This window comes from Hippocampus bargibanti, linkage group LG04, assembly GCF_051943395.1.
Source record: "Hippocampus bargibanti isolate YZ-2025 linkage group LG04, ASM5194339v1, whole genome shotgun sequence".
NCBI classification, from domain to species: domain Eukaryota; kingdom Metazoa; phylum Chordata; class Actinopteri; order Syngnathiformes; family Syngnathidae; genus Hippocampus; species Hippocampus bargibanti.
In genome coordinates this window covers 13358848-13370908 of record NC_142737.1, presented here as the reverse complement: position 1 = coordinate 13370908, position 12061 = coordinate 13358848, and the positions used below count along the sequence as shown (strand labels likewise).

Below are 12061 nucleotides of genomic sequence, written 5' to 3'. Positions count from 1 at the left end.
ATTTAACATGTTTTGTTGAATGGGAAGTGAGTGAGATAGGCTTACAACTGGTATCTGTGACATCATCCTTGAAGCAAGATATATTTGAACACAGTTGGTGGGGCAACAAATTGAGACAGACAGTATCGCTAACCTCATAGAAGTATTCTCCATCCTTTAGTTTTGTAGGAAGTCTACTGTGATGGAAAAACAAGCAGCTGAAACTGTTTTTGTGTGTCCGCGTGTGTGAGAAAGAGGTGAGTGAATAGCTATCCTTTCTCACCGATGAAAAGGTTTCTTCAGCCGTCATCGGTACTTCGTTGAAGGTGTCGGACGTTTCGCTTCTTATCCAAGAGGCTTCGTCAGCTAACTCAAATTTGCTGGTAGCTCTGGCCCAATATATATATATATATATATATATATATATGTATATATATATATCCCTACTGTCCAGAGGTGGTGGTGCCAGTCCTCTGCTATGATAGGTCCCTGCTTTAAGGTTGGGAGGGAGCAGAGGACTATTTCCTGAGGCTACATTGATTGCTTCTTCGATGAGAAGGTTTCTTCAGCCGTCATCTGTACAAAAGTGAAGGTTTTCGGACGTTTCGCCTCCTATCCAAGAGGCTTCGTCAGCGAACTAAAGTCTGACTGGTCGTATCGGCCCCATTTATATATCCCTAATGTCCAGACATGGTGGCGCCGGACACAGCTATGATACACACAGACGTATTGATTGCTTCTATTGTCTTGACTGATTATGGTCAACGACTGGCCTGATCTCTCAAAAAGGACTTTATCAACATCGCAGGGATAATACTAGTGGGCCTCAATATGCAGTACATATGCACCTAAAAGCTAGCAACCACTCATTTGACGACAATGAAGTTAAAATCGTAGCGAAAGAAAATAGATGATTTGAAAGGGGAGTAAAAAAAGCTATTTTCATAAAACAGCAAAACCTTTCACTAAATCGCCATGGTGGGCTGAGGTTCAATTTGGATCGTTCTTACAACAGACTTCTTAGACCAAATAGGCTTAGTTATGCTGATGAAGTCGTACCAGAGCAAATGGAGCAATCAGGCCAGTCATAGACCATCATCAGTCCGACAATAGAAGCAATCATTGTCAGGCACTTTCTGTGCTGTGCGGCTCCTCTGAAATTATGCTGGCTTTTGCGAAAGCTCGAACCACCGTGCCAGCAGACACGTTACCCCAAGCATACACAATCCATTGGCAAACTGTGGCGTAACATCCAGCCCTTTTCGTTTGCCTTAATAATGACGCCTGCTGGAAATGTCTCTTTAGGCAAAGTCTTTCTTTTAAAAATCACCATCGGCAGGAGTTTCTCTCCGTTAGCATGGCAGCCAAGCACAACAGGAAACGAAGTCTTTTCGCCAGCTTTTCAGAATAATTCGCCGGACGTTGCTGCGCTGCTGTAGTCCTGGCCCGGATGGAAAAATGGCACCGTTTCATAAAACGCCAGCACCAAGACGGACCTCCTTGGAAAGCCTTCAGTTTAAACTGAGCTTCATAACCATGTCTCTTTGCCCATTTCTGAGTTGTTAAAACAGCAATGTTCTGCATAAAGCACATACCTGTTCTTGTATACACAAACCACGCCCACACAACCCCCCTCATTTTCTCTACCACGTCCTCCTCATGGTGGCCTCTAATACGTCCGCACTACAGGGCGCACCGAACATTTTGAAAAAAATCTGAGACGTTTATATGCACCTTATGGTCGTGAAAATACGGTAGATTACCGTTTCTGTTGCACTAGACATTCTGGCAGCAGTCCTAGCGTTTTAAACAGTAACCAAAATGGTAGCTTTTCGTAGCGACTGCAAATACTCACGAGAGAATAATGATGCACAGCTGTGTCAATCCTTGGTCTGGGAACTCAACAAACATTTTATTCTGCTCATGCTCTTAAAAAGGCTTTACCATTTCCCGGTATCACATGATTTGCTCGTTTTGCAGGTGACATCAATCGCACACTCAATAGTTGCTGTTTTTGATCCTTCCAGGGAGCCTCGGCGTCCCACGAGCCTCCTGCCTGCTGACTGCAGCTCGGCTCTCGTTCTGGGTAGAGAAGATGAGCCCTTGCCCCCTGGCATGGAGACCCTCCCCCTGAGGCTGATGCAACAGGACTGCACCGCTGTCAAGACCCTTCTTTTGAGACTGAGGCGCACCCTGCAGGAGGTAGTCTATGCTTACTCACTCGCTGATATTGAAATACATCCACAGGCTTTAACTGGGAGGGATACTTCGATGAATTGCCGACTACCACAAGTTAAAAAGGGTGATTTGTCTTCTTTCACTTCATTGACAGAGGTCTTCTCAGGTTGTAAAACCCAGAAAGTTATTTCAGGAGCAAGGGCTATGGGCTCAGGATATATGTAGTGATTACATCTGGACACATTCATCCTGTGTTCCTTTTTAAAAATTATTTCAGCTCCATTGAATCACCACTGAAGTCGACCCTACATATACACCTCCCCACCCCTCTCTTTTTATCACCTTTTGTAATTTAATCAGTAATGCGAATAAGGGCAAGATGTTTACTCACACTTACTCGCTGACATGAAACTGCCTTTCCTCTTTTAAATTACGTTTGCCACAACAGGAATACATGATTTTTCCATTGAGGCTCTGAGTCTATCACGGAATAAGCATTCCTAAACCATTTACAGTAAATCTCAGCGGTTAACCACGCTAACTTATTATTTACATATTTTTTCATGGATATATTTTTTCTCCATCGGATATCAGTGAAAAAATATTCCTCCCAGGCTCAAACTTTCATTGGGAAAGATCTTTACGATACTTAAAAAAAAAACGACGAAAAGGTTTGTTCAGCCATCATCTGTACTTCCTTGAAAGTGCTGAACGTTTCACTCCTCATCCGAAGAGCTTTGTCAGCAAACTAACGTAGTGCTGGTAAGTCTGGCTCTATATATACTGTATATATCCCTAATGGACAGAGGTGGCGGTGCCAGACCCCTGCTCAGATAGGTCCCTGCTCTAAGTTTGGGGGAGCAGTAGACTACTCCTTGAAGCTTATCTGATTACATCTTTTGGACTATCTGATTACCTCTAATGTAATATGCCTGGCCCTCATTGCACCATTAGCTCTGATATCACCTCATTAGCATGACTAAGCCTACGTGGTAACGGCCAATTTTCTTTTTTCTTTTGCTAAAATTATTACCTCACGGTTGTCAAATGAGTGGTTGCTAGCTTGTAGGTACAGATGTACTTTCCTCGATGGACCACTCCTGTACGACAGAGAGCCTACACAGACGTACTAGCTTTCTAGTTTCGAAGATTACAACAAACTTCTCAAATTCCTTTTGCTACCATAGAGAATCCCATGAAGCCTTAACAAGAGATACGTCATGCAAGATGATACTTTTGAGGCGTATTTTATCTGTGAAGGACATTTACATAGCAAAGTGCTGCGGCACAGTGCAGGTTGCCGCCAAGAGCTCTGAACACATCCATTAGTTCTGTGTCATCCGAATGCGTGAATGACCTTTAACTGAATTCACCATGAATAAACGCACTCGCAAACGCAGAGCTAAAATCCGCATGAAAGGCTGACCACTGGCCTCACCGCACATAAGAACCATAATAACCTTTAAAGTAAGATCAAAGAACCCATCTGCGAATTAGCGTCCGGCTGGTGTTTACTCCAAGGACTTCTGTGAAGGAGAAGGATGATATGAAGAGTAATAATGAGGAGAAACTCGAGAGAAAGCAAAAGTACAGAGCCTTTCTTATGCCAGGGTATATACAGTATTTACTCACCTCTTCCAAAACTGTGTTGACATGGGTCAAAGTTCAAACGCTTGCATCGGAGGCTCTAAATAGTCCATCCATTCATCCATATAAATCAATATGTATTGTATTTTATCCATCCATCCATCCATCCATCCATCCATCCATCAATTTTCTAATCCACAAGTGGGTCAAGAACCTGCTGGAGCCTATTCCAGCTGTCTTTGGGCAGTAGTCAGAGGACACCCTGCACCGGTTGCCAGCCAATGTGATGAACAACCATCTGCACTCAAACTCATAGACCATGGAACAATTTAGTGTTGTTTGGTTTGATGCATTGGAGACAATTTAGAGTGTTGTTCGGTTTGATACACAGAGAAACAATGTTGCAGCTTCCCCATCAAAGGGAAGAAAAATGCTTACGCATGTACTTGATCTTCCATTGCGTTTCAAAGTGACTCGGCATGTGTGTCAACTCCATTTTGTTTGCTTGACCTTTTCGCATTGAGCACCCAGCAGTTCCTCTCCTTTGTTGAGCTTAAGCGGTGCCATTTGTTTCTTTGAAACCATAAAACAACTTTCATGAGTCTCAAAACAATAACAGTGGGAGGCAGCATACTACAAAAACTGCTACGACATAATTGCACCCAATGGCTGAAGAAAATCAATCACTCCTGAAAAAAATAATGAAAGAGCGGACATTGACATGTCGACACATTTTCAAACTAAGTATTTCAAGACAGTTAAAAGTAAAGGAGATGAATAAAAATATCCTACATACATATCCTGATAAGGGGATCAAATGTTTTGCTCTTGCTTTGAGTAGAGGTGCAACAATTAACTGATGACTCGACAACTAACCAATTATGGAATCAGAATCAGAATCATCTTTATTGCCAAGTATGTAGAACACACAAGGAATTTGTTTCCGGTAGAACACGCTGCACTAGTCAAAAAAAAACTGCTAAGTGGCACTATACAGTTCCATTTTGGCTACTGTTGAAAGAGTTCAAAGAGTTCAAAGAGTTAATGGCTTGGGGGAAGAAGCTGTTTAAATGTCTGCTGGATTTGGTGCGCATGGATCGGTAGCGCCTGCCTGAGGGGAGTAGCTGGAAAAGGTGGTGGGCAGGGTGCGAAGGGTCCAGTACGATTTTCTGCGCCCTAGTTTGGATTCTTGCAGTGTGCAAGTCCTCGAGAGTGGGTAGGGCGGTGCCAATGATTTTTTCCGCCGTCCTAACTGTACGTTGAAGTCGGATTTTGTCCATTTTTGTGGCGGCCCCGAACCAAACGGTGATGGAAGAACACAGGATGGATTCGATGACAGCCGTGTAGAAATGTTGCAGCACCTCCTGTGGCAGGCCATGCTTCTTTAGCAGCCTCAGGAAGTACATTCTCTGTTGGGCCTTTTTCAGGATAGAGTTGGTGTTGACCTCCCACTTCATGTCCTGGGAGACTGTGATTCCCAGGAACTTGAAGGTCTCAACGGTTGACACCAGGCAGTTGGATAGTGTGAGGGGTAGCTGTGGTGATGGATGTTTCCTGAAGTCCACGATCATCTCAACTGTCTTGAGCGTGTTCAGCTCCAGGTTGTGACGGCTGCACCAGAGCTCCAGCTGCTCCACTTGTTGTCGGTACGCAGACTCGTCGGCGTCTTTGATGAGACCGATGACCGTGGTGTCGTCTGCGAACTTTATGAATTTAACAGCTGGGTGTGTTGAGGTGCAGTCGTTCGTGTAGAGAGAGAAGAGCAATGGAGAGAGGACGCATCCCTGCGGGGCTCCAGTGCTCGTGGTTCGTGTTGTGGATGATATACTTCCCAGTCTGACCTGTTGTGTCCGTCCTGTCAGGAAGCTGAGGGTCCACTGGCAGATCGTGGGGGATACACCAAGCTGGAGAAGTTTGGGGATGAGGAGGTCTGGGATGATGGTATTGAACGCAGAGCTGTAGTCCACAAACAGGATCCTTGCGTAGGTTCCTGTGTTGTCAAGGTGGTCGAGGATGTGGTGCAGTCCGATGTTGACTGCATCCTCCACAGACCTGTTTGCCCGGTAGGCAAACTGGGAATTGATAAACAATTGTATTTGACAAGCGACGAATTGGTTAGAGGCCTTGTGCAACTTTAAATTGTCCAAATTCTGCAAATATTAGACTCTTACAAGCAAATAATTTCAGAAGCCTGGCATTCTCCAAGTTTCTCATACATTTGATCGACCTGTATATTTTATGAAACATGCGTCACCAACGGAGACCAGCGTTTTTTCAGTTAGGTGGCCAAAAGGACACAGTGAAAATGTCATCCATATGTTCTACGTTGGTGCCTAATACAAAAGATCCCCATTTGTCTCTGTCAGTCGCAGATTTCAGCACAACAGCCACACTCTCGTTTTATTCCAGTGCACTCTAACATTTCAGGGGCTCTGAAAGGCTCCTTAAGTCAAACCAAACTAGGGTACAAGTAATGGGAAAGAGGAAAAGTGTGACGATAAACAGAGTAAACCGAGCGGACATGTCCCTACTCCATTTCCTCTTCTGAGTGATAAGAGTAATAATTAATTACATTGGTAAAGTGTCACAGACAAATTAGTGGCTCACTTGCGTAGGGTACATTCTGTTCCCACAATGTGAGATGGTGAATGATTGTTTGTCTCTATGTCCAGTATGTGCACTGCGATTGACTGACAGCTACCGTATTTTCCGGTGTATTAGGCACACCTCAGTATAAGGCGCAGCCCAATGAATGGTGTAATTTCAAACTTTTTCCATATACAGGTAACATTCGACTTACGACAGAGTTCCGTTCTGACCAAACGGTCGTCGGTCGAAATGGTCGCAAGTCGAAATCCATTCAAAATGTTGAATAGAGACTCGGAGGCTAGATGACACGCAAACTCCCCCACTCTGGTGCCATCACACGGTCGATTGCTGTGCAAGAGTGCGATGCTGCCTGGCCAAAATTGTCCTATGCGTTGCCGGCCTGCTAACGTGTTGCGGTGCCAGACATAGAATTACAATTTAAAAAAATAGGGTCTCAAAGTCATGGTCGTAAGTACGGGTGGTCGTAAGTTGAGCTGGTCGTAACTTGGATGTTACCTGTATAAGGCGCACCATGAATGAAACAGGTTTTCCAAATATAATATCTAAATATATAAATGTTTTCCAAATATAATGGAGACCACATTATAAGGCGCTACTGAAGAGGCTGGGGTTACACATGAGTTCTTCACAGGGGGAAATGGAGTCAGTGGCTGAATACAGTAGTTGCGAGACCTGTTGTGGCTCAATATTACTTCACATATTTGGCGCACTGGCGCATAAGGTGCAGGGTCATCTTTTGAAGAAAATGACGGCTTTTGGGTTGTTGGCCTTACACTCCGGGAAATACAGTTGTCCCAGTTTTCCAAAGTCAACTGGGCTAGGCTCCTGCTCCATTGAACCTGAAAGGGAAAATATATGGATTGATAGATGCAGAGCATATATTGATTTTAACAAGAAGATGCTAATTCTACTAGCATCCGCTTTACACATATTGGATAACAAGAAGCTTGCCAACAAATTGTTACCCAGTGCATCGTGTCTGGCCTCGGCACTGTTTTATGTATTTTGTGGTGAACCTTTATGTGTATGATTTTATTCGTGTGACAGTTAAAATGTTACTGTTACCACTAAATGTTTTATGATAGTGCCATTACTTAAGATTGGGGGAGGGAGAAATGCTCTGAAATGAGCACAACTTGGAAGTAAATCAATGTTAAGAAACAAATCATCTGCTATTTTAAATTTGATGCCTGAAACTCATTCCCAAAAAGCTAGAACAACGAGCAACAAATACCTGTTGGAAATATTTCACAGGTGAGCGGGTTCAGTGGAAACAGGTAGGTTTCATGTTTGGGAATCAAAGAAGCATCCCCCGAAGGCTTAGTTGTTCATAAGCGAGGGCGACATCCCTACTTGATTGGGATTGGGTTGAATATAATAATACAATTGTTTGAATCCGGCTCCTGTGTTATTGTTTGTACTTTAAAGCCCTTTCATCCTCAGATTAGCATACCTGTACATACCGATGTGATTAAAGGGGTGCGTCAGACAAGCAAACCCGCTTTACTTTTCAGGACCATTCATCATCTTTTGACATGTTGCCTCCGGCTACAGCAAGTCATTAAATTTTGAGCACCCAAGCAGTCCACCTTAGCTTCTTTGCTCCCGCACTTCTCCCCCTGTTGCTAAATCCGAAAGGCTTTTTACTTGAACCGCATCTAATTGTCGGGACAGTCGCGCTATCTCGCCCATGGGACTCGAGTGACCTTAAACAGAAGGTGTTTATTTTGGAAGACCGAAAAGATAAGACGGAGGGAGTGTGCCCCTGTCTCCCTCCATGAGGTCGTACATTGATCACCAATGGCACATTTAGAGCCGCGTCTCCCCTATAATTCCTTGGAGTTATTGCTTTTTAAAAGGTCAGCATATCTAATAAACCACCAAGTTTACATTCTTCCTCGAGCTGACATGTCTCTCGGGTACCCGAGAGTCTAAAGCTTGAGAAAACTGTTCAAAATGTACCTTAAATATGACACTTTCCTTGGTTATCTAAAACAAAAAGGTCACTAGTTGGAACGTTATGTTGGCTACCAAACATTTTTGCTTCTTCAGAGGCTCTTGGGTCAGGCCAAGTTCTTTTGGTCTTTCATAGCGGGCAGCCTGGTGGGCAGTGAGTGGTTAGCACATGTACTTCACAGTCCTGATGCTTTGGGCCTCACAACTTTGCTCTTAACTTCATGTGTGCAGTTTGCATATTCTCACTGCGATTTGTGTTTTTTTTTGTTCATGGAAGTACTATTTCATGCTACATTCCCAAAACCTACATAAACTTTATTGAATAATAAAGTGTTCATCTTGTTTTACAGAGCACAGAGACCAGTCCTGCCAGCAGTCTTCAGTCTCTGCCTATTAGCCCCTGCAGTGAGAAGTCGCTTCCATTGAAGGTAAACCCATTGCTGGTGATCTATTTCAGTCACGCACATATCCATGTCAGTGCTAATAGATACACTACAATTTTAGCTGTGTTCATTTAAATTGAACTTGGTTAATGTTCTAAATGTGGGATTGAAAAAAACCGATAGATGGAGAGCTTTTGAGTAGGGCTGCCATACAAAAAAAAATAAAATTTACAAATGAAATCTCAGATGAACGTTTCTTAAAATCCCTAAAACATTATATCCCCAAATGTTCATTTCATTAATTGTGGCTTCATGTTTTTAAAAAAAGCCAATGTATGTCATGGCCCTGACCGTGGATCAGCTGGAAATCCCTGCATTTACCACTTAGTTTCACTGTTTCACAAAACAATTGCACGTGTGCGCCCTCTTTTTTGACCCACATCGCTGATCCGTGGAAGAAATTTAGGCTGCGACACAGCTTGAATATAGAAGCTTACGTGCAAACAGCCCACATGTAGGAAAAGTACAGAAGGCGGGGGGGCTAATTTAAAAAAAAAAAGAAAAGAAAAAAATGAACGTTGGAGATGCACAGTGAGGGCTAATTACCCAAAGTGGTTTGGCACTAAAGTATGACATTGAACTGTAATAAGGGCCATAAACAAGACAACACATACTGTAGTATCGCTGGAAATTGTAATAAAATTAGTCTCCCATGTGTATTTTGCCTGAGCCACGTTTCTCAATTTTCCTTTGGCCTCAAAATTGTATAATAATAATAAATTACATTTATAAGTGCCTTTCAAAACTGTCATGGTGACTTTACAATCACAGGGTAAGTTTTTCTGTGGGTGAGCAGCGGCAGCCACACGCGCCGGCGTTCACTCAACCCAGAAGTAACTCAAATAGATAGAAAGCTAGCAAAATATAGCAAATAGATAGCAAATAGATAACAAATAGCTAGCTAGGTAGATAGCTGGATAAATAAGAAGTGAAGTGAAGGTTTTTCAGCCGTCATCTGTTTTCCTCACATATATGTTTTATGCCTCTAAACAACAATGCCCATTTATCTTCTGTACGGTAATTTTCAACAAGATTTTGTTTGTAGAAACCACCGACAAATCTGTGTCTGGAAAGGAAGACTTTTTGTGTTGCAAAAGCAATGATTTATCGACATGGTGAAAATTTTTGAACCGGGATATGTGCTTCCGTGGTCCACATACAGTATTTTGTTGAGTTCACCTGCCTCCCGCAGTTCATCTGAACTATAGAAATGACTATGAAAGTTCTTATATATTTCTATAGATGATGATGTAGCGTTGTCCAATATGAAGGGATGGCGTACAAGGCAGAGAGGCGAAAAGAGTGTTTGGTCGGAATTTAAATTTAATCGCGGCAGAGAAGCATCGATCACTGGAGAAGAGAGAAGAGAAGAATTTGTCCGGCGCTCTAGTAAATGTCTCTCTTGGAGTGGCCGCAGTGTGACACAGCGCTCTTTTTTTTGCCCTAGTTCCTGCTTTAGTGCAAAAAAGCGGCCTATCATTATGTTTATTCAGAGGAGCGTTCTAGGAGAGCGCAGACAATTTAAATGACATTTGTGTACATTCACATCTGGTTTCAAGGCACGGAAGGAAGGAACATCTTTTAATAGACGGGCTACACTATCAATCACTATTTCTGAATTTGAAATTCATAGAATGTAGCACGCACCTAAATACACATAATGGCATGTATGCATATTGAGTTTACTCGAAGTTTCATTCAGTCAACACCCTTCGAAGTGAAATCAAGTTTTCCCAATTGAAATGAATGGAATTGCCCTTACTTACAGAATGGTTTCAGTATGATCAATCAACACTAGATAGCAGCAGTGGCTTTGATCAGATTTTGGTCCACACAGTGCTTGCGTGGGTGTTTTGCGCTATGGCGGTCCTACGTTGAAAGGTGGTGTGCGGAAGCAGTGCAGTGTTAACATGGATAAAGGCCAGCAGCCAGGTCAAGAACAGAGCTGTTTCAAATGATCCCTGATGAACACGCGCCCACAGGCGCACAAAAACGTAGGTTCATCGAATAATTGTTCATAATTGGAAAAGGTTGTTTGTCTGTGTGGGTTCTGCAATCTAGTGTAGCCTGCGTCTCACTCTAGGTTAGTTGGGACGTACGACAAGCGGTATCGCAAATTTACTGATTTTAATCCAGCCACATTGTGATGACTGTGTGAGACAAGATTATAATAGTTTTGATTCTCATCCCCTGCCCCCATATTTTTTTGTAAAATGCCAGATATGAGCTGCTGAGGGGAATGAAAAGCCATTATAATAAAAATGTGAAAACGCCTTTTGCATCTCAATTATTCATTACAACTTCTTCAATTTTAGACTCCAAAGATGAAGACTGGAGAGTGAGTCACCCTGAGAGTTTTTTTTAATAGAAAGCAAAACACAATTCGGCAGCTCTGTATTATTAGACACATTTTCACTTTGTAATTAAATTTAACTCAAAATTTCAGACATTCTGTACCTTTATTTGAAATGGTCAGTTATAATCCAGGGCGGCCTGGTAGTCAAGTGGTTAGCACACCGGCTTCACAGTGCAGAGGTCGCCGGTTCGCGTCCCGGTCCGGCCTCCCTGTGTCGAGTTTGCATGTTCTCCCCGGACCCACGTGGGTTTTCTCCGGGTCCTCCGGTACAATTTTATGAACAAAATAGGGCTGACAAACACTTCAACCTTTTTTTATGCATGGCCTCATTGAAGACTTCTGCTTAGAGAGCATCTTTAAAAAAATCCACAAGACCATAGGGTCATTCTTTGGGAATGTCACATGAGCAAAATACAAGTGAGCTGTGGGTCAATAGGAACTGTGACGTAATTTCATGTCAGTATAAATCACAATGGTCATCATGGATTTGGATACAAAGTGGCATTTTTTTGCAGCTTAATTAATATTCCACAATTGCATCATTATTTGTAATGTAATGGTTAGCTTAACAGGTGCACATAGAACATATTCCAGTGAATATTTTTGGTTGAACTTCCATAAAGCCCATAAGAAATTATAATGGGTCACCAGGCATAAAAAAACAGATAACTTGTTTAAGGAGGATCAGGTTGTAATGCATCCATCCATAAAGTTTGAAGAAATAGATAAGTGACTTAACATATCAAAGGAAACATTTCTCGAATACAATAGTCTGATTTCTAACTGCCAGCATGTACCTCCAAAAGAATGTGAACAAATGGAATCATTTCTGCTAACCTGGGGAATGTAATTCATCTCCACGGCCTCTTCAGCAGGCTGCTGATTGCGAGCATGGAGTGCCTTCAACCACGGCACAAAATCACATTAAGCGGCTGCACTCGGTTGATTCTGA

General features: G+C 42.7%; 1 protein-coding gene across 2 annotated transcripts in view; it reads left to right on the top strand.

The window, feature by feature from the left end:
- The window catches only part of ccser1 (coiled-coil serine rich protein 1), a 136612-nt gene that overhangs the window by 50076 nt on the left and 74475 nt on the right, over positions 1-12061 (top strand). For both annotated transcript variants that reach the window (XM_088994123.1, XM_088994124.1), the window contains exons 7-8: positions 2007-2181; positions 8661-8738. In XM_088994123.1, the coding sequence (XP_088850249.1) occupies positions 2007-2181; positions 8661-8738 (253 nt within the window). The remainder of the gene's footprint in view (positions 1-2006; positions 2182-8660; positions 8739-12061) is intronic.